The sequence below is a fragment of the Pelodiscus sinensis genome, chromosome 29 (genome assembly GCF_052426305.1).
Source record: "Pelodiscus sinensis isolate ZL-2025 chromosome 29, ASM5242630v1, whole genome shotgun sequence".
Lineage (NCBI taxonomy): Eukaryota > Metazoa > Chordata > Testudines > Trionychidae > Pelodiscus > Pelodiscus sinensis.
Genome location: NC_143080.1, coordinates 9,516,796 through 9,539,503, shown reverse-complemented (window position 1 = coordinate 9,539,503; position 22,708 = coordinate 9,516,796). Strand labels below are relative to the sequence as shown.

At 56.9% G+C, this 22,708-nt stretch overlaps 1 protein-coding gene across 3 annotated transcripts in view; it reads left to right on the top strand.

The window, feature by feature from the left end:
* The window catches only part of KCNH6 (potassium voltage-gated channel subfamily H member 6), a 122,897-nt gene extending 101,466 nt beyond the window's left edge, over positions 1-21,431 (top strand). For all 3 annotated transcript variants that reach the window (XM_075911217.2, XM_075911219.2, XM_075911218.2), the window contains 8 exons: positions 161-360; positions 5,912-6,164; positions 10,072-10,265; positions 12,112-12,211; positions 13,037-13,324; positions 14,570-14,732; positions 17,896-18,094; positions 20,074-21,431. In XM_075911217.2, the coding sequence (XP_075767332.2) occupies positions 161-360; positions 5,912-6,164; positions 10,072-10,265; positions 12,112-12,211; positions 13,037-13,324; positions 14,570-14,732; positions 17,896-18,094; positions 20,074-20,358 (1,682 nt within the window). In that variant the 3' untranslated portion in view covers positions 20,359-21,431. The remainder of the gene's footprint in view (positions 1-160; positions 361-5,911; positions 6,165-10,071; positions 10,266-12,111; positions 12,212-13,036; positions 13,325-14,569; positions 14,733-17,895; positions 18,095-20,073) is intronic.
* Positions 21,432-22,708: the final 1,277 nt, after the last annotated feature.

Sequence of the window (22,708 nt, the reverse complement as noted above, 5' to 3'; positions counted from 1 at the left end):
CTTGATGAGCAGGCAGGGAGGGGGTTGGAGCTGGAGCAGGATCAGGAGGGGGTCAGAGCTGGAGCAAGGGAGCAAGGCCTGAGGGCTGGGGCCGCAGGAGCAGTTCCACCCCTCGCCGGAGCCTCCTGCGGGATCCCTGAACCCTGCCCTCTCGTTGCAGCTCTGATGTACGCCAGCATCTTCGGCAACGTCTCCGCCATCATCCAGCGCCTGTACTCGGGCACGGCCCGCTACCACACCCAGATGCTGAGGGTGAAGGAGTTCATTCGCTTCCACCAGATCCCCAACCCGCTGCGCCAGCGCCTGGAGGAGTACTTCCAGCACGCCTGGTCCTACACCAACGGCATCGACATGAACGCGGTGAGTGCCTGGCTGGCGCAGGGGATCCGCCTCCCCTACCGGGCTGAGCCGCTGCCAGGCAGGGATCTGGGTCCCCGGCCCTGCCAATAACCCTGAGGCCTCCGTGGGGAGGGAGATGAGAATGCACCTTAGATGCTCCTGGCTGAGTGGCGGGCAGCCCGCAGAATCCGGAGCCCCTCTCCGCTGCCCTGTGTCCCAGGACCGGTGCTTTCCGTTCGGGCGGGGAGAAAGCCAGGTAAGATGAGATCATGTCAACAGCGCTTGGGTGCAGGGTTGGAGCCATGGGGGGCCGAGCCCTGGTGTCCGTCTGTCTCCGTGCAGGCCCAGCACTTCGCTAAAGAGCCTGATCCCTGCTGCTTAGCTTGGGGGCTGGAGGATCTAGGAGGGTGGGTGGGCTAGCCTAGGATTTCCCTGGCTGGCTGGCCGGCCGCGTACCGAGCTGCCTGTGGGTCAGGGTAGCCCTGATTGGCCATTGCTGGGGAAAGGCTCTGGGAGCGCTTGGCGCTTATCGATCCAGCCTCTTCTCTGTGCAGCCGGTTGCTAAGCAGAGCAGGTTGTGCTTTCGGTGACGGGGGAAGGGCGGCATTGCAATAAACTTCAGCCTGGTTTAATTAGCATCTGGAAAGGCTGCTCGGAGGGAGCCAAGGGGATCATGGGAGAGCAGCAATGTGAGAGACCGGCCTTCGCTCAGACCCCTCTGCGGAAGGAAAGAGCCTCGGCCATTGGAGGACACACGCTGGCTGGAGGGGGTCCTGTGAAGCTGAGGAGAGAGAGGACAGTCAATTATAACAAAGAGTCCATCTCGCCCCTCGGGAGAGGAATTTATTCCCCACTCGGGAGTGACCCCTAAATGGCCTATGACATAACCAAGTCGGCTTGTGGGTTTTCACCCTGTTCCATGTCCTTGACAAGCACCAGATCCAGGTGAAATGGAAACCAAGCAACACACCGTGAAATGAACCAGTGGAACTCGCTGCCACATGATATTACTGAAGACAATAGTTTAGATTGGACACTGATACTGATAATTAGGGATGGGTCTACACCGGGATGCTAGGGACACACAACACCCAGCTCTGGATGAATTCAGATCGTTTTTCAAATTTTGCTCCTGGTCCCTTTGCATTATAATGAGCCAAACTAAATTGCAAGTCCAAGCACCCCAGGCTTCGTGGCTGACATCTGTTTCTCATCAGAACCCTGAGTGTTTTATATTCTCAAGGTGCTATACAAATATTAGTATCACTATCCTCATTTTACGTGTGGGGAAACTGAGGCACAGAGCCAGGGGAGGGTGGGCAGCCCAAGGCTGCACTGCGAGATAGTGTCAACGCCCAGAATAGGACCCAGGAATTCTAGCCCCGTGTTCAGTCATTAGCCCAAAACCAAGGGGACCTTGAAGCCAGTTACTAGGGGAAGCACCCGCGGTCCCACATCCCTCTGGCTGAGAGATGAAATGGGGAGAAACCCACAATCACTAGGACTAGCCGGAGCCACGTGTGGGAAGGAGTTGTTCTCTCCCAGCCCTAGCCTGGTCCCAGTGGGGCTCTGCCAGTGCTTCAGCGCATGCTAAGGGACAGCCATATGCCCGATTTCCCCCGGCGGAGCAGACAAGACACATTCTCACACCACCCATGTAACACACAACCCCTTTGCTCGTACAGGCTGCGGGCTGCCCGGCCAGTGGCGTCCCGCGGCAGAGGGATTTGAGCTAGCTGGTCTCACGCTACTGCACTAACCACAGTTGCGCAGACAGAGCTTTGGAGCTGTGGTTTGGGCAGCCATCTGGGCTCAGCCCGTCTCCCCCTGGGTTGCTGCCGCAGGCTGCGCAGACACGGCCTTACAGTCTCCAGGCATGGCTCTAACGTGGGCCCAGCGATTGCTGGAGGAGTGTTTTGTTACTGCTCTTCGTTCTCCCGTCTCCAGGGCCTCGCTCTTTGCTTTAAGAAATACAGCGAAATGGGAAATATTATGTCTGGCAGTAGACCATTATGGCAAACCGTTCATCATTCGACTGCCTCAGACTCATGTATATAGAGTTTAATTAGGATAGCCTGTCTCCGGCTTAATTCGGTATGGATCTGTGGGCTGGTTTTTGGGGTTGATGAATATTGTCACTAAGGGTGCGTCTAGACAGCCCCCTTCTGTTGGAATAAGCTACGCAATTTGCACTATGCAAATTGCGTAGTTTATTCCGAGTCTAAGTGGAAAGAGCTTATTCTGAAATTTGCTGCTGTCTACACAGCACCAGATTTCAAAATAAGGCACCATTCCGACAAATTCCTTATCTCTCGTGGAGTGAGGGTGACAGGGACACTGAAATAGCACGCCTGTTATTTTGGGAAATAGCTGGCAATTTTAAAGGCACAGCATTGCTATTTCAGGATACTTCCAGTATCCCGAAATAGCAACGCACTCTAGACATACCCAACTATGCACATCTGTCTTACGACTGCGTGGTGCTGCGATAGCCCCAGGTAGCCCTGTTATGAACCAGAACCCCATGCAGCTAGGTGCCGTGGAAACTCAGAACAAAAAGCTGGCTCCTTGCCCAAAAATCTAAGCAGAGGACAAGAGATGGCAGGTGGCTACAGCCAGACAGGGGAGCTCAAGGAAATTCATGAGGCTGTACTGGTCCGTATGATTTGGAACTGGTCTCAGCACAGCAACTACCTCTTCATTGTCAAGGTTTTTGACCTGTAGGAGAACATTGTAACCTGCCTGGGCGCTCATTCATGGATTTCAAAGTAGCCATTCTTCTGCAAAGTCATTTCAAAAACCAACTACAGAGGGAAACTGCAGACCTGGCCTTTGTATGCAAATGTGACACTATCTCTCGTGGCTTGAACAAAGACATGAACTGGGAGGGCCGTTATATTCAACACCCAGTTGACATCAAAAGCTAAGTATGGGACATTTCCAGCCCGCTCAATTCGCCTCCTTAGCACCAAAATTGACAGGTAGCCCCCCCACCTTCTTTTTCTGTTATAAATTGTGAGGGTCCCCCCCTTTTTTCTTCACTCACCTGAGCAAGTGGGTTGTGCCCTCGAAAGCACGTGACACCATCTCTATATAGTCGTTAGTCTCGAAGGTGCTACAGAACTGTGCATTGGTTTTTAACGTTTTTTGGCTGGCCTCCTGGCAAAGGAGAATTTAAAGAAGGGATTTGTAGGAAGATGCGGCGTTGCTCTGAGGAAGGGTTTTGAATCGGGTTTGTCCTTTGCCAGTGGGTCTGAAGGGAGGTCATTTGTCTGAAATGCCTTTGTCATAGAAATCACAGCGACGGAGATTTGGTGGAAGAGAAATTGAGGAGCCATCTAGCCCTGAGGCAGGACCAAATAGACCTAGACTATCTGTGACAGACATTTGGCCAGCAGACCTCCATGGTGTGGATTCCCCATCCTGCCTTGAAAACCTATGCCAAGGTTAACATAGAAAGCTTTCCCTAATATCTAACCTACATCTCCCTGCCATTGCTTCTTGTCCTACCTTGTGGACAGGGAGAACTGTTGATGGCTGTCCTCTCTCCCGGCCCTTCGCACATGTGCCAGGTGTTATCGGGTCGCCTCGCACTCTTCTGTTCATCGGGCATTCTAAGCCTTGGTTCATTTTTGTTGCTCTCTGGACTCCTTCCAGCACACCCATGTCTTTCCTAACACGCGGCGCCCAGACCTGGACACACGGCACCAAACTCGGAGGCCTTGGCAGTGCCGAGTGGAGCAGGACAAAGACCCCTGTTGTGTGGTTTGATTTATTTTAGATCCAAGAGGAACCAGGACACTTCAGGGCTACTTAACCACTTGCTTATTTATTGCGAGCGTTAAGCCGTTAATACAGTTGTTTAAGTTTTACAAGCTTGAAGAACAATTACTAGACAATTAAACCTTAAATACGATACTTTCTAAAGCAATTAATACAGCGCAAAGCAGTGCAAAAGCAATTACTAAAAGATCTGCTATATACAAGAATAAAGCCTAATTCACTTGCACTTCACTCGTATGCAACCTACAGTGCCAGGCAGGAGGTCGTGGTTCCGTCTTTTCCCACGCATAGGAACGCCACCACTGACGTAGCCAGTGTGAAGGGCCTAATCGCTTCTAGTTACCTCGAGCAGGACATATGGGCCAACCCTGCCCACTCCCTCCCACCAGTTGTTCTTAGCAGGGAGAGACGTGGTCGTTCTAATAATATTTACCGATTGATACGTATTGTGTAGGATACGTCAAATGCCCAATGCCCCTATTTGGGGTACATCCTGCCCCAACTGTTATGTGCACAGTTAACAGTTTCATGGCTGTACTTTTTGCTCATCAGAAACAAGTCCCAGTACAAGGCTGCTTGTTCTGTGTTCTTGACGTCGTCTCGCAAACCTCGCTTAATCTGCGTTGTTATGCAAAACAATTGCTGGCTCTCGGACCCTGTCTGCGTGCTTTGTTACATCAGACTTGAGACGGGCCTGAAATCCACACTTTGGACAAGGCAGGGTAGTCCAGGCTCCCCTACAATCCCCATGTCCTGCCCACGACACTCCCGTTCATAAGGCCCAGCGTGGTATTAGCCTTTTTCGCAGCGGCATCGCTCTGCCGGCTCGTGTGCGGCCGGTGACCCGTGAGACGCGAGGAGAAGGTGTTTGTCCCGCGGTCGGTGGGATGGAGAATGCCCCGTAGCTATTCATCACCTCGCGTTGCAGGGCTCGGGCTCTGGAAAGGAGGGAGGGCTGGCTCGGGGGTTGGAATTTCCCATGTGTTTTTATTGTGTCATGAACAACCGTTTGGTCTGGGACTCAGCGAGGAGGCAGCTTCTAGAACCAGGAAGGAGCCGGCTGGATGAGTCACTAGATTATTACTGAGTGAGAGAGCAGCCGGGACCAAGCTAGCGGCTGCTGGGGAGCCCTGCCTCGCTCAATTCCCGCTGGGGAAATGCCCTGTTCTCCCTGTCCCGGTGGTACCCGCGCTGCCACCTGCTGGGGACCATGCTCCATCATCACAGCAAGTTATCCCTCCAGTCCAGAGCAGAGCGCCTCCCAGCGCTCCCCATCCCGCCACGCTCCAGTGACCTCACCCGACATCCAGCTACTTCCCCTGGTCCGTTTCTACTGAAGGCACCGGGCTTCCGTGCTCCTAGAGGGCAGGATCCACAGGGCAGAGCCCAGCACGTGGACTGGGAGGGGCGGGCATTTCTGCCCCTTGTGTGGAGGCTGCTGCAGGCCATTCAGAATTCTCCAGACCCACGCTCCCCCCACATCCACTCTCTGCCCCTCTGGCTCCCACCCTCTCCACAGCTGGGACCAGATCCTAAGCGCTGCGACTCCGTGTCCCAGCAGGTCCGAGGGACCTGGAGTGCCCCTCCCCGATGCTTGGGGTGGTGCAACAGGGTGAGTTGGCCCATTATGGACATTAGTCACTGGTAGCTTCTGGCTGGGTGTGATGGCTCGGATCCCTTTCTGGATGGGAATGCAGGCCGGGCGGCCCAGTCTGTGTTTGCCTATAGACCGGGCGGGCTCTCCCTCTGGCCCTGCTGTGTGACTGGCTGCCCCCTTTTCCCCCTGCAGGTGCTGAAAGGCTTCCCCGAATGCCTGCAGGCCGACATCTGCCTCCACCTGAACCGCACCCTCCTGCAGAACTGCAAGGCCTTCCGGGGGGCCAGCAAGGGCTGCCTCCGAGCCCTGGCCATGAAGTTCAAGACGACCCACGCGCCTCCCGGAGACACCCTGGTGCATTACGGAGATGTCCTCACCACCCTCTACTTCATCTCCCGCGGCTCCATCGAGATCCTCCGGGAGGACATTGTGGTGGCCATTCTAGGTGGGAGAGTCCTTCCTTCCCGGCCAGGGCGTGGGGCAAATGGGAGATGGGGAAGAGAGAAGGAGCCAGAAGAAAGCTGATACCAGTGTCCGAGAATGCCCCACTTTGGGCAGTGGGTCTCCGCTGTGGGTGGGAGACCCCACAAGGTCACTTGGCCTGGGTCCTGATCCCCATTCCCCTCCTCTCGGTGGCCACTAGCACCCAGTGCTGCCTCACTTGGGAGCCAAGGCCCAACAGAAGAACCGGATCCTCTCTGTGTTGCAGAGAGGCCAGGAAGAAGCATCCACCAGGTCTGGGAGGGAGCAGGGGGCTGGGCTGTGTTTAGAAGATGCCTGCAGCCGAATAGATTTGTGCCTCATTTAGCCTCAATCCAGCCCTGCCAGGGATTACAGTGTGAGAATCAACTCTCATCAAATTGGAATTGAAGCAAACCCAGCTCACACCCCTAGATTCTGCCTGTTTCTAGGCTTGGGAATAAACTGGCATGTCCCAATTCCTCCACCCCCAAACCTGTTCTGTCCCAAAGGCCTGCCCCTTGCAGATCAGGGCCAGGGCCCCAAAATCCCACACCCGGCAGCTGATCTTGTGATGTCTGGCGCAGCCTAAACCAGGAAGTACCATAGATCAGGAGACCTGCTCTCCCAGCCCTCCAAACCCACGAGACTCTAAGGGCACGTCTACACTGCGGGCTAAAGTCGAGTTAAGCAACTTCAGCTACATTAATTGTATAGCTGACATCAAAGTAGCTTAACTTGGCTTTTGGCGCTGGCTGCACACCAGGAAGTCGAAGGAAGGACACTCTCCCTCCGACTTCCCATACTCCTCGTGAAATGAGGGTACCAGGAGTCGGAGTAAGAAGCCCGTTATTTGGAAACTATTTCGATATAACGGGCTTGCTGTGTAGATACGCACTCTGTTATTTTGAAATAAGCATGCAGTGTAGACCTAGCCAATGGAGTATTCATCTGGGGCTGTGTCTCCACCGGCACGATCTCGCGCAAAAGTGGCCGCTCTTGCGCAAAAACTTGCTGCCTTTCTACACTGGCCGCATGTTCTTGCGCAAGTAAACTGACGTTCTAATGTATGAAATCAGGGCTTCTTGTGCGAGAACTCTGACGCTCCTGCTCAGGAATAAGCCCTCTTGCGCAAGAGCTCTTCCAGTATTGGCCAGTGTAGACAGGCAACATGAATTTCTTGCGCAAGAAGCCCCAATGGTTAAAATGGCCATCAGAGCTTTCTTGCGCAAGAGAGCGTCTACACTGGCATGGATGCTCTTGCACAAAAGCACATAGAATCATAGAACCATAGAGCTGGAAGAGACCTCAGAAGGTCATCAAGTCCAGCCCCCTGCTCTAGGCAGGACCAATCCCAACTAAATCAACCCGGCCAGGGCCTTGTCAAGCCGAGACTTAAACACCCAGCGCTTCACTACCCTCCTAGTGAAATAGTTTTTCCTAATATCCAACCTGGACCTTTCCCTCCATAACTTGAGACCATTGCTCCTTGTTCTGCCATCTGTCACTACTGAGAACAGCCTCTCTCCATCCTCTTTGGAACCTCCCTTCAGGAAGTTGAAGGCTGCTATCAAATCCCCCTTCACTCTTTGCTTCTGCAGACTGAACAAACCCAACTCCCTCAGTCTCTCTTTATAGGTCATACTCTCCAGGCCCCTAATCATTTTGGTTGCCCTCAGCTGGACCCTCTCCAATGCGTCAACATCCTTTTTGTAGTGGGGGGCCCAGAACTGGACACAATACTCCAGATGTGGCCTCACCAAAGCCAAATAAAGGGGAATAATGACATCTCTGGAACTGCTGGCAATGCTCCTCCTAATACAGCCCAATATACCATTAGCCTTCTTGGCTACAAGGGCGCACTGTTGACTCATATCCAGCTTCTCATCCACTGTAACCCCCAGGTTCTTTTCTGCAGAACTACTACTTAACCTGTTGGTCCCCAGTCTATAACTATGCTTGGGATTCTTCCGTCCCAAGTGCAGGACTCTGCACTTGTCCTTGTTGAACCTCATCAGATTTCTTGTGGCCCAATCCTCAAATTTGTCTAAGCACATGCCAGTGTAGACACTCTCTTGTAGAAGTGTTTTTGCAGAAGAACTCTTCTGCAAAAGAGTTTTTGCGTGAGACCGCGCCAGTGTAGACATAGCCTTGGAGTATTATGTCCAGTTCTGGGCACTGCATTACAAGAAAGACGTGGAGAAATTGGAGAGGGTCCAGAGAAGCGCAGCAAAAAATGATGAAAGGTCTAGAAAACATGAGCTATGAGGGAAGACTGAAAGAATTGGGCTTGTTTAGTTTACAAAAGAGAAGATCGAGAGGGGACATGAGAAAAGTTTTTAAGTATCTAAAAGAATGTCACAAGAAGGAGGGAGGAAAATTGTTCTCCTTGGTCTCTGAGGTTAGGACAAGAAGCAATGGGCTTAAATTGCAGCAAAGGATGTTTAAGTTGGACATTAGGGAAAACTTCCTCCTGTCAGGGTGGTTAAACACTGGAATAAATTGCCTAGGGAGAAGGGGTTGTGGAATCTCCATCACTGGAGATATCTAAGAGCAGGTTGGACAGACACCTGTCAGGGATGCTCTAGTCTACATGGTGCTTGGTCCTGTCGGGAGGATGGGGTGACCTCTCGAGGTCCCTTCCAGTTCTATGATTCTATTAAATGTTTCCTCCTACCAGGCCCCTGTGGGCAGAGGAAAGGCAGGACGTAGCTGCCACGAACCTCAAGGGGATTCTCCTGTGGGTTCTCCCTCGCTCCCAGCCCACGCTGCCCCATATCTCCACATAGGTTTAGCCTTGCTGTAGCAGAGAGAACTAGCAAGGCTAGAAATCTAACTTGACCATTGTGTGAGGTTCGCATGTCCGGACTAAGGATGTTAAATGTCGGTTAATTGACTAGTTGACCAGTCGATGGAATTTCCATCAACTATTCGACTAATCGATAGGCACTTCCACATTCCTCCTTTGAAATGTACAGGAGCCCCAGTGGGGGCGCTTGTGCATTTCGAAGTTGGAACTCCGCATGTAGCCCAAGCCACTGGGAAGTCCTGCTGACTCCGGGCTCCATGTGCTTTGAAGGGCTCTTGTGCATTTCAAAGTGGAAGCGCCCACGTGGAGCTGGGGTCAGTGGGGGACTCAGAGTCCTGCGCTGACCCCAGGCTCCATGCAGCACTGCTGCTTTGAAATGCCGCACAGAGCCGGAGTCAGCGTGGGACTCCCCAGCTAACCCTGAGCTCTGCATGCTCTGAAATCTCCAGCTGATCCCGCGTTCCGTGGAAATGCCGTCACAGCATTTCAAAGTGGCAGCACCTCATGGAGCCCTTACAGGCACACTGCCGCTTTGAAGTACTCCCTCCTCTCCCCACCCTTTGCTGCCTCTATCTAATAGAGGCAGCAAAGGGAGGGGGGGAAGCGACTAGTCGACTCAATTATCCGATAAGCATTTGCTTATCAGATAGTCGACTAGTCGACTGGTCTTTAACATCCTTAGCCCTGGCCTCAGTGAGCGCGGGTCAGTTTCAGCAGCCAGGCCTAGCGGTGGGGAGGGAGGGCATCCTTCTAATTCAGTGTTAGAGCCCTCAAGAGGCCCAGGTTACAGAGCAGCTACAGAGCTTGCAAAGATCAGCCCCAGTGCAAGTAGCAAAGGGGTCGGCACAGGGGGCCTTGGGCCAGGGTGGCGCTGCAGAAGGGAGGTGTGACGGAAGGGGCTAAGCAGGGAGCAGGAGGCGTCCAGAGGGTGAGCCAGGGGATAGGACCCAGAGGAGGGCAGGGAGCAGGAGGAGATGAGGGGACACACGCCAGGACATTAGCAGAGAGCTCTCTTGAAAGCCCTAGAGCCGCTAGGGACAGCTCCGCTGCCCACACCCCTAATGAGCCTCTCTCCACTGCGCAGGGAAGAACGACATTTTTGGGGAGCCCATCAGCCTTTATGCCCGACCTGGGAAATCCAACGCAGACGTCCGGGCACTGACTTATTGCGACCTGCATAAGATCCAGCGGGAGGACCTCCTGGAGGTCCTGGACATGTACCCGGCCTTTTCCGACAACTTCTGGAGCAACTTGGAGATAACCTTCAACCTGCGAGATGTGAGTCCCAGATGTAGGTGGGAGAAGAGAGGCAGCGGCTGCTGGTCGGCCCCAGGGAGCGGAAGGGGGTGCAGGAGGGAACAGCGCGGGGGAGCATAGAATGACAAGTGCTCTGTCCTCCTAACTCAGGTCACTCACAGGTCCGCTAAGCACCCAGGGCTACGCTTTCACAATGCTGTCTGAGCTACTAACTGCTTTGGAGTCCAGAGAGAGGTTTGGAGAAAAGCTCAGCCCCCCTTTTCCCCCAGGGATAGTGACCATCCTGACTTTGGCCCTACATTTTCACAGAAGCCCAACCCATGGGGGCATGTGAGGAGCTAAGTCCTGAAAATCTGGCTCAGATTGTCAGTGTTGAGAACTGGAAAATCTGACCCGGAGCTATTCTGGAAATTTGGCTTCCTGAGTCCTGCAGCTAACACCCCCCTCCCCAAAACGCCCCACGTTTTGCAGGGTCTCAGCACCGTTTCCAGAGCTCAGAGGTTATTTCAGGCTGATGCAAGGTCGTCGTGTTGCGGTGCTGTGCCAGCCTGACGTTGTGATGGGAGGGAATTTGGGAGACATGACAGCGCACAGCCTGGGGGCATGTACAGGTGTAAGAAGATGCCTGCGTGCTGTGACCAGACCCTGTTGTGTCAGGACAGAGTGATGGCATGATGGCTTGGCTCCATGCAACCCCATGTCCAGGTGGCAGTGTTGTGATGGCGACATGGGGCTGTTGTCCCAGGTTTTGACATGATGCCATTCTCGCCATGGGAAAGCTTTGCTTTACATTGTGATGGAATGCGATGGTGTTGTTTCAGCCTGACATCAGGTCATTGTGACTGACAAAACACTTGAGGGAGGACCTGGCTTCCTTGTCACAACGTGCCACATTCTTGCCATGTGCAGGGAAGGTCTGTCCTGCCCTGATGTGACTTGGGTCACATTGTTGCAACCCTGTGATGAAAGAGACTGTGCCATATGGATGTCATTGCCATGGTGATGCAATGACATCACCATGTAAATGTCATGACTTTGTCACCAATCCAGAAGAGTTCTCTGAACTTTTAACCACAGGCTTAACCTGGGGTTGCCGGATACTTTAAAATACCGAACATAGCAGGAAAAAATTGGGTGAGCAAAAAAAAAAAAAAAAGGTCACTCTGTGCTTTTAAGGCGTGGCAGGGAAAGACCATCCCCACTGGAAAACAAAAAACACCGGACATTTTACATGTCTGATATTTTCTGGGTTTTTTTACTGGACAGAGGCAGTGAAAAGCACACTCTCCGGGCGAAAACCGGACACCTGGCAACCCTAGCTTAACCTCAATTGGCTTCAGCGCATTGCACAGCTGGTCAAATTGCCAAAGGAAAAAACGGAGTCCAGAGCCTTTAGCCAATCACAAACAAGCTTATTCAGAGACGTCCCGCTTTCATGAATAATCAAGGCTGTGATTGGCTGAAGGCTCTGGAATAATTGTTTTCCCCCTTAAACGTTATCACTAAATCCTGCCCAGCGATCTGATTGGCTACCCCCTTTTGTTGTTTTCTTTTCCCAGAGACACTGGCTGATGGGTGTGTGAGGAAGCCCCTCAACTCCGCGAGTGTCCTAGGCACCCTAGCCCCCCCTTCACACTGTGCCACCCCCAGCCCCAGTGCGCACAGCCTCAGGGTCTCTGGAGGGCCCAGTTCAGTGTCTGAGGGCTTGGAGCCCCTGGCTGGGAGGGGACAGGGAGCTGGGCGTGGGCTGTCCTGCCCTGCAGAGACGCCCCAGGGGCACGCTGGGCTCCGGCTGACGCTCGGGCCAAGGTTTCTTTGCGTTGCACTAACAGTCCCCTCCCGCGCGCGGTGCCCTCTTCTCTCTCAGGCAGACAGCATCCCCCGCTCGCCGCTCAGCGAGGAGTACGACTGCACCTACCGCCGCGTGCGCCGCCGCAAGCATTCCCTCTGCCGGCCCCCCAAGCCTGGTGAGTGGGGACCGGCCGGGCTCGGTCGCCTCCTTCCCTTTGCCTTGTCTCCCCCCGTAACTCTGCGGGCCTGGCCGTGCCCAGCTCTGACATCCGCATTGCTGCCCCTGGCTGGGCTGAGGGGAGGCTCCGAGCTGTCTCCTGCCCTTGGAGCTGCAGCCGTCTGTGCCGGCTGCCGAGGGTGGGAACCACCGTCTGCCCCAGCTCCCCGGCTCTGCCCTCGTCTGCTTCCTCCCATCCCCCTCTCCCCGCCCCACCTCCCGCCACTGTGGTGCCTCCACTACAGAAGCCACCGTTCGTGGCTGGGCCCCTGCCTCAGACAGCAACAGTCTCCCCTCCGCCCCTGCCCCCACAGACTCTCCTACCAAGGCCTGGGCAGGCCCGTGTGGCTGGGTCTCGGTGGCTGGGTATCTGGAGTTTGTGGGGGACTGTGCTGGGGGGAGGTAACCGGCCTGTGCTCTGCCAGGGCAGGGTCCTGCCAGCTGGGCGCCCTGAGGCAGCACCCTTCTCCTCCTGCATCAGGAGAACGGGTGGGTGGGCTTGAGAGCCTCGGCGGTGCCTCGGGAGAGCAGCAGGGCCTGTGGCACTGCCCAGGGGGTACAGCAGGGCTCTGGCTGGACCATGACGTGCCCATCCGAAGGCATGGACCTGGCTGGCCTAGCCCCCCTCCGTGGGGCACCAGCCGGCCTCTCACGCGGGGCACGATCCAGCCCTCACAAGGCAGGTGCCCGCCAGCCCTTTCCTCCCTCCATGGGCATCCCGGTGGGGGTGGGGCCTGACGGCGCTGCCCTGGCGTCTCCGCACTAACCTGCCTGCGCCCCACAGACCCGGACGGGCTGGACACGGGCATCTCGGACGCGGAGCAATACCACACCTACTCGGAGCTCACCAACCTGCCGGGCCCCCTCGGCAAGGACCAGTGGGACGACCTCTGCAGCAGCACCACGCCCTGCTCGCAGACCAGCGATGAGGAGGCCAAGCCCCCCAGCCCCACCCTGGCCGAGTCCTGCTCCGCCGCCGAAAAGGACGACTTTGCCCCGGCCGTGCTCAGCCTGGTGGCCGGTGGCGCCGACGGCAGCAAGCAGGCGGCGGGCGACAGCCAGGCCTACGCCGGTAGCGGGGTCTAGCGGGGTCCAGTGGGAAGGGAGCCAGCTCTGGGGGGAGCCCAGAGAGTGAGAGAGTCTCCGCGAGGGCTCTCAGTTGATGTGTGGGAACGCCCGCGATTCACTCAAGGCGGGATTAACGCCTTCATTCGCTAATGCTGCGCTGCCTGGTGCCTCGACGGGGCAACGCATTAGGAGCCCAGGGTCAGCTGGAGCGCCCCGCTGTTGCGCTGTCTCTTTGAAACGCTGCGGCGGCCTTTCCAAGGGGCTGCGCTGCACGGAGCCGGGGTCGGGGGACTCCAGCTGATCCCGGGCTCCCGCGGCGCTGCCCCTTGGAGCGTTTCAAAGCGGCAGCGCACGCAATTAATCGCGATTACGTTTTGTATTCGCTGGACAGCCCTCGTCTCAACACAAACCTCAGTCTAAGCCAGGGGTGGGGGACCCAAGGCCTGGGGGCCACTTAACTGGGTCTGGCCCCTGAGGCTTGGGGTTCCCCTTTCCCCACACATTGGGGAGCCCGCCCTGGTGCACCAGCCCCCCGCTAGCCCTTCATGGGGCACACAAAATCTACCAGCCTGGGGGCTCTGCAAAGGGGATGTGAGGAGCGTCTCTCCTCAGTCAGGGGCAGTCAGTGAGGGTTTGGGTTTTGTTGGTTTTTTTCTGTGGGTCAGTGGCCCCCGACCCAAAAAAGCTTCCCCACCCCTGGTTTAAGCTCTCCCCAGCCTGGGGGCTCCAGGGGCCTCCTGGGGGAGAGGTTTGTTCCCCTGGCTGTGTCCTGGTGGCGTCACACTGCCCCTGCCCCAGAGAGGCTGTGAGCGTCCCTCTCGCCCTGCCACAGTGCGGGAGCGGGGCAGGAGACGAGCACTGGTTCTGGGGGGGGAGGCCATGGGACTGCACTGACACTGGGGTAATTCACATCCCAGCCCCACAGCGACCCCAGCTGCTCCCCCCTCCTCCCACTCGGCTTTGCCATTGCCCCTTGCGCTCGCCCCATAGCAGCCTGCCTGGCCCCCCACAGAGCACGAGCAGCCTCCGCTGTTGGATTCTGTGTCCCCTTGGGGCTGCAGGGAGTGCCTGGGCCAGCCAGGGGTGCAGGCCTCCTGCTGACAGGCCACGCCAGGTAGGGTGTGAGCGTGGCGGAGGGTGGAGGAGGGGTCGCAGCAGGGTGGGGGCCGCTGACCAGGAATTCCTGGGGGAGGTTGGGGGGGCATAGCAGGTCTGCTCCAACCACCACTGTGATCTCTCCTCTCTGCAGCCGCCCCCGTGGATGTTCCGAACATGTTCGCCTTCTGGGAGGACCGACAGCCACATGCCCACCCCGCACCCCTGCAGCACGCATCCCTGGTCCACTGCCCCCCGGCCTGCACGCCGGGGCCCCTAGAATCCAGGCTGGAGCTCCTGCAGGCTCAGCTCAGCAGGTGGGTGCTTGCATGGTTCGGGGCACCGCCCCTCCTCTTTGAGAGCCCCACCGCCCGCTGGCCCCGGCTCTGTGGCGTGACACCGGCACCCCGTGCTGGCCCTTGCGACTATGGCAAGTCTGGGGGGCAGCCCACGAATGGGACGCATCAGCTTAGCAGCTCTAGAACCGGAAGGGACCTCGAGAGGTCATCAGGTCCAGTCCCCTGCCCTCACGGCAGGACCAAGCACCGTCTGGACCATCCCTGATGTCTGTCTGACCTGCTCTTAAATATCTCCTGAGATGGAGACTCCACAACCTCCCTAGACAACTTATTCCAGTGTTTAACCACCCTGACAGCAAGTTTTTCCTAATGTCCAACCTAACCCTCCCTTGCTGCAGTTTAAGCCCATTGCTTCTGGTCCTATCCTCAAAGGCCAAGGAGAACAAGTTTTCCCCCTCCTCCTTGTGACACCCTTTTAGATACCTGAAAACTGCTATCACGTCCCCTCTCAGTCTTCTCCTTTCCAAACGAAACAAGCCCAATTCTTTCAGCCTTCCCTCAGAGCTCATGTTCTCTAGACCTTTAGTCATTCATGTTGCTCTTCTCCAATGTCTCCGCATCTTCCTTGAAATGTGGTGCCCAGGACTGGACACGGTACTCCAACTGAGGCCTAATCAGTGCAGAGTTGAGCGAAAGAATGACTTCTCATGTCTTGCTCCCAACAAGATCTTGTGGCCTTATTTTTTCCAAAGTGACTAGTGATGTTTGGGAGATCTTACTGCATTAAGTTTATGTATCATTGTGGGACAGAAAGGGTACGTCTAAACTACATGGCTCCGTCGACAGAGCCATGTAGATTTGTTTGTTCAGCAAAGGGAAATGAAGCCATGATTTAAATAATCGCGGCTTCATTTAAATTGAAATGGCTGCCCCGCTCTGCCGATCAGCTGTTTGTCGGCAGATTGGGGCAGTCTGGATGCCCCCTGTCGACATGAAAGCCCTTTATCGACCTCCCCAGTAAACCTCATCCTACGAGGCATAACGGGGAGGTCGATAAAGGGCTTTCAGGTCGGCACGGGAGCGTCCAGACTAGCGCGCTGAACCGACAAACAGCTGATCAGTTGTTTGTTGGCTCAGCGCGGCAGCCATTTAAATTTAAATGAAGCCGCGATTATTTAAATCACGGCTTCATTTCCCTCTGCTAATCAGCCTAATCTACATGGGTCCATCGATGGAGCCATTAGTTTAGACACACCCAATGTGTATGAAATTCCATGGGGCAGGGAGACCTCAGCCTTCCAGGAATTGTGACCGTGCGGGTAATTAGACAAATTCACTCAGGCTGTGAGGCCTTTAGAGAGGTGCTACCACCTGGAGAGAGACTCACGTCTACTGGATTCTCCACAGACCAACTATCAAAGACCTTTGGAATAATTAGCCTGAGTTTAGCTCTGGTGCTCAGGCAACATGATGGCTGCACTCCCAGCCTGGAGCACCCTGCCCCCCAACCTCCTGCCCTGACTTTTGCACCCCCTGACATCCACACCCCCAGCCCTGACTCCTTCACCCCCACTTCCTGCCCCGAGCCCCCCCACATCTCCCCACGCAATTTTTTAGTCTGGACGTCGGCGATCCCGCCCCACGGGGCTTAGTGGTGACATCTGGGAGCAGCTACTTGAGTATTTCCTCAGCCGGGCCCAGCCTGGATCAAGTTACAAGGGCTCCCCCAAATTCAGTCCCGGGGCAGGAACCTGAGCATTTGCCTTGGGCTGTTCCACCATCCCGGGCAGGTGAACTGTTGCCAGGCTGGTCACTGGCGAGAGTCACCAGGGACATAGGAAGGGGGCGGCATTGGAACGAGAAGGAAAAGGAGGCCAGACCTCTGCAGTCGTGCGGCTGGCATGGGCACAGCGCCGGGCCACACGCCTCCATGCAGACGCGATTGTCAGAGGCTGCCTGCACCCCGTTCAGTGCCGCGGGCGTTGGGGCTGCTCTAGGACTCAGGCCGCTTCGCTCAAGGCGCGTCCGTGCAGATGTAGGTGTCTCACTTAAGGGTTGCAGCCTTTTTCCCACTGGCTTCATTACTACGGGGTGCTGTGCTGGCCAGGCATGGTGCGCCCCCTAGTGGCCGTGAGCAAGGGGCGCTGTTAAGGTTGCAGTTCACTTTTCTACATAAAATTCCCATTGGGTTGGGATAGGGACAAACATTCTCATCCAATTGCATCCAGCGAGGGGGCCCAGAACTGCGTCCTGCCAGGCCCATGTGGAGACAGGGCCAGCCCCAAAGCTCAGGGTCAAATCCACAGCCAGCCTTCCCCAGGACTCCTGGGAGGTCGGTTTCTTGGTTAGGACTCGGCTCTTGCGGCAGCAGCAGTATGTCGGGAGCTTGGGGCCAGCACAGCTGGGTTCTGTCCTCTGTTCTGCCACTGACCCGAGGCAGTTCCTTCACCTGCCTCTGTTTCCCCTCCCACCTTTCCCTCAGTCTGTGCTGATTGGGGGCATGGGCTGTCTTTGACTGTGGGGCTGCACCATGGGTCCTGAGCGCAGCTCGACTTGCCTCTAATTGCTGGTCATACAAGGGTGTAAATCCACAGAGGTGGGAATTGCCAGGCTGGAGCCAATCAGCCCGAAGACCCACCGAGCCCGGAGTCCTGGCTCTGGCAGTGGCCAGCAGCCACCGCCTCCAAGGGCCATGGGAGAAAACCTTCACTAGCCAGCTCGTCTGCCCTGCGGGATCCCAGATCTGAGTTTCTCTCCCTTCCGAGACTCTTGGTTAACGCCGGAGCCTAACGCAGGGTGTTCCCGTGGCCCACGCACACGACAAACCAGGCTCCTGCCTTAGAAGAGAACGACTTGGCCCGGCTGCTTGGGGAAAAGCTTTTTCTCCTGGGATGGTTCTGCCAGGGCGGCTGGGGGGACAGCAGCAGCTTCTCTCGGTTGATGGAGCCGGCTGTCTGCTCCTACCCTCACCAGCCTGAGCTGGGAGGAGCTGCAGTGACCCTGGACAATCCAACGGCCAGCGATGGCGCTTTGCTGAACCCCTTCCCCCGCGCTCCGGCCATTCCCTGAGTTTGCTGGCTCCTGCGCCACCCTCAGCGGCCGCACAGCTTGGTCTGGCTGGGGTCTCAATGCTTCGTGTTCCCGGGACGTGTCGTGCTAACCCTGGCTGATCTGTCCACAGGCTGGAGTCCAGGATGTCCTCGGACATTAACATAATCCTGCAGCTCCTGCAGCGCCAGCTGTCCCAGGTGCCGCCGGCGTACAGCCCCATCTCGCCCTCCTCCCACAGCCTGGCCATGTACAGCCTGGGCCCCCGGGGCATGGAGCCTGCTCCGCCGTGCTCCCTGCTGCAAGAGGAGGACCTGACCCCTCCCGGGCAGGTAAATCGCGGACCCTGGGGACTGAGATCATGTCCCTCTGCTTCCAGCCACCTGGCAGCTCCAGTCCCAGCGTTTCCCAGTCTTGAGGCGGGGGCTGAGAGGACTTTGGGGGAGATGGGGCTGTCTCAGCAGCTTCCTCCTGCAGAGCAGCAGGCCGGGGTGTCCCGGGAGGTCGCTGCATGAGAGAGCCTGGGACGAAGGACGGAGTCTCGGCTCTCTGAGGCTGTGTCTTCCTTCTGGGGGCAGAGAGGTCCGGGCTGAGGGTCCAGGACAGGGGCTGCTCCCTTCACCCTTCCCCTCACTGTGTGGAGAAGGGTCTGGCCAGGAGGGAGGGCAACTCCCCCCACCAGGGTGGGAGATGGAGAAAGCCAGGAGATGTCCCCCTCTCCCAGTGTTGAGAAATCCAAAGGATGCCCCGCTGATGAGCAGAGTGCCACGGCTAGGTTTTTTGTTGCTGGGGGTGGTGCACATTCACCCATGCCTCGGTGCATGTAAAAAATGCATTCCACACATGGATGGAAAGATTAGAGGGAACATTGGTTCCCACTTTCCCTGGAGCCTCTCGCTGCAGGGGGGGGTCGGTGTGGGCCCCTTGCTCCTCTCTTTGGCAGTGCGGGCCTGGACTTAGGATGTTAAGGACTAGTCGATTCCCCCCCTTAATGCCTCTATCAGATAGAGGCAGGAAAGGGGGGGAAAGGGGTACTGCAAAGGGGCAGTGCTGCACCCAGTCAGTCCCCCGCTGACCCCAGGCTCCATGCTGCGCTGAGGCTTTGAAATGCGCAAGAGCCCCCAATGGGGAGTCTTGTACATTTCAAAACATGCACCCACCTGCAGCCTGGAGTCAGCGGGACGTCCCACCGGCCCGGGCTGCAGTGTTCCGCCTTCCTCCTTTGGAATCTACAAGAGCCCCAGTGGTGGCTCTTGTACATTTCAAAGGAGGAATGCGGAAGTGCCTGTATTGAACGTCCTTAGCCTGGATTAACCCAGAGCCGTCTCGAAACGCGTTGCGCCTCAGGTCACACACTCGGGGCTGGAGAGGGGATGAAGCCCAGCAGAGGCCTGGGCAGAGAACACCCAGTCTCCCAAGCCATTCTTTTGGGGTGCTGGAGGAAAAGTGTGGCGGTGCCTGTCCAAGAGCATGGATCAGCTGACCCGTCCTAGCCTGGCCCCCCATCGCCGGGGGAGCTGATGCCACATGGCCTTGTCCACACTGGAGAATGGCGCCACTGCAGGGCTTCAGTGGAGGCTTCTTGGGCATCCTTGCCCTGCGCTCCCTTCTGCACGACCCTAGGAGGGGAGGCCGAAGCCTGAGCCCGCCCCAGCCTTGCTGCCCCAGGCAGGGGGGCTGAAACCAAAGCCTGAGCCCCACCACCCAGAGGGCCTGTGATCTGAGCCCAGGTGGGCCCAGGGCAGGGTTTGGCCCCAGGGGGTGAAGCTCGGCTTCGGCTGCTTCGAGTCTAAGCCAAGCAGTAACATGGGGTCTGTAGGGTCCCCCAGCGGGAGCACTGCTGGCCCATCCCGATGGGAGAGAGTCTCCCGTCAGTGTGGGCGATCGTCGTCCCTGCGAGTGGCAGCCATGTCAGCGGTAGCGAGCGTGGCTCCCTCCCCCCCCCCGACACTCAGGTCGGCTCAACTACCCTGCTCAAGAAACTTGAGTCTCTAGCGCAGACCAGGCCCTGGGGACCCGCCGAGACATGGCTCCCCCATGGACTTTACCCCATCACTAGGGCAGCAGGATTTGAGCAGTGGGAGTGTCTGGAGGGGACCTAGTGCCCACCAGCCAGAAGGGGTTCCCCAGTAATGAGGCAGGGCTCTTCTGCTCCGAGGTGAACCCCAGGAAAAGGCAAGAAGCTCCCCCACTGTATAGGCTGGTGCCGCCTACTCAGTGGGTTTCTCTCTCTCTGGGCCCTTCACCACAAAACCCTGGCTGGTCCCACTAACACGCCCTTACTCCTCCTTTTCTTCCCCGTCTCCGCCAGAGCCCAAGCTATGCAGAGATCGAAAAGTTCCAGCTGAAATCCAGGGACTCCTTGCCGAGTGGGGTACACCCGACGGCAGCCTCGGAAAAAACCGTGACAATCTACTCCCAGCTGGAGCCCCGTTCCCAGAACCTCCCCACCCCAGAGCCTCACCAGAGGGTGACAAACACCCGGGGACTCTACCGGGGCTTTCGCTTCCCTTCCCTCCCCGAGCATCTCGAAGCATCTTCCGAGCACCTGGACATTCAGAGACACCTCTCCGACCCAGTGCTTCCCGGCAGTTAGAGACGCGCGAGCACGGAACCAAGCCAAGAGGAACCGCGACTGAGAACTGGTCTCGTTGATTTCAGTGAGAGGCGGAGGGCAATGTTATCGGCTCAGGGGTACATTTTGTAGTTGTCTTCTGCCCCGGGGGAGGCGAGTCCAGAGCGGAGGGGTTCAGAGATCAGTGTTCTCCAAAGGCTTACGTAGAGTAGATTCAAATTGCACATTATAGAGTGCACCCAAACCAGATCTTTTGGATGGCCACCGTGGAGCCAGCCAGCCTCCTCTTCCTCGCCACGCCTTCCTCCCCTTATTGGTGCCACCAAAACGGACCTTGACTGCAAGAGGAGAGAGGATGCAGGGCTGTGAGGCCACCTGACGGTCAAGCCCACCGAGGCAGGGACCACCGCCACATCGGTGTCTATCACACCCGGCACACCTGGGCCTTTGTGCGCGCCTGTATCGGGTCTGTTCGTCCCGGAGGTGTGAGCTGGGGGAGGAGAGGAGTCAATGGCATTGGCGCGTGGGAGGATGAAGGAGCAGGAGGTGGGGAGTCCAGGGGCGGGCAGAAGAGAGGAGTCACCCTGGCTGGCAGTAAGAAGTGAAGGTGGAGTTTTCCACCTCTCTATCGCTCTCACCGCCGGTCCCTGGGCCGCAGCCCCTAGAGCAAGTCCAGGCTCGAGGCTCTTCGCTCCAGGCCGCATCCAGCTCTTGCAAAGCCCCGGTAGCTTCCCAGACCGACTCGACTTTTACTTGGCAGGGGCGGAAAGCACAAAACTCACAGCACACTCATGGCAAGCAGAAAAGCAGCCCCAGCCCCCTGACACGTTTCCAGCCCTCACCTGGAGAGCATCCCTTTTCATAGGGGCTCCATAGGTACATCCCTCTGCCCCTGCTCCACCCCCTCGAGGGATCCCAGAGCTCCCCTGTGGGAACCCAGCACTGCCGCCTTGCCACGGGGTTAGACGCTGTAGAGCTAGTCCGCTGCCTGCTCTCGCACTGCGGAGCTCCCAGTGAGAGCAGCGAGGCTGCGAGCGTTTCTTTCTCTGGAGCTTTCGTGTCCACTTTGCTAATAAATACAGTTTTGGCACCTCCCCCGGATTGAGCCTGTGGTTTGTCGAGGGATGGAGCAACCTTGCGACTGCGTTGCCCTGAGCGCTGCCCTATCTCCACCCCATTCTGGACCCGCCTCAGAGTCCTGCGCCGAAGTCTCTGCCCTAGGAGCTGCCTTGGGCAGGGCCGGTGGAGCTCAGCGCACAGCGCTTACGGCTCCAGGACTGGGCCCTGGAGGCCATTGTCAAGGTCAATTCCCTTTCAGCAGAAACAAAATGCAGCTGGACCTCAGTAATTCTTCAGCCCCAGCTCTTCACAACGGCCTTGCCGGGCAGAAATCTTTGAGGGTGGCGATTAGAGCAGCCACCACAAGGGGCAAGCGTTACTCCAGGCCAATGTCTCGGTGCCTGGAACCATGACAGAGGCCCCTAGTCTGCTTGGTCTCCCCTTCATCCAGAGAGAAAATGAGCTTTCGGGAGCACTCGGACGACTTAGCCCTGAGGTAGGGAGGGACCCCCGCTTTCCCAGGCCTTGTCTTCCCACCTGCCTGTCACCACAAAACAGCTGCATGAAAGCGGTACCGTAACCCCCTGCAAACTCCTGGGCCTCTTCTCCACACCCAGGGTGGCTTTTCCACCTCTGTGTAGCAGTGGGCTTGGGAGATTTGGGCTCTGTACTCCGAGCTGGCTTTAAGGCTAGCGCCTAACGGGATTAAACACCCAACAGAAAATTCCCAGCTTGGATGCTCCAGGCCTTTCACTGGCTGCCTTCGCGCTTTCGGCCAAATGTCCTAATTTGGGCCATTACCTGGCTGACCTTAACGCCGATGGTCTCAACCACAAGGCCAAGAACGGACTCCAAGCGTGACCCCCCCGGGGAAAGAAATGGGTTGGATGTGCTTGTCTTAGACCCCGTGGGAACTGCCTGACCGCTGCTGCCTCTTCAAGGCTCCGGCGCTCACGACTCCAGAGGCGGCCGCATTTAAAAGGTTGTAAAAATGAAGCATCCCACTAAATTGCCAGGGCTGTAAAACACCTGCGCTGGAAGCAGCAGTGGGAGGGAGACTGTAAAAGGCACGTTGGCCAGAGGCCAGAACGAGCCAGGAGAGACGGTTTTCATTTCGTTCAGTAACGGGGTGTAACGGCAGGACGTTGCTGAGGCAAACGCCAGGAACAGCGGCACCTACGATGCATCAAAATGATCTAAAACCCAGCGCAATGCGTAAGAAGCGGTGACGCGTCCTGGTACAGGGAGGTGGAGCTTTGTCACCCCATAGGGCAGAGGTGGGCAGTAAATCTTTGATGGGGGGCCCTCTAGG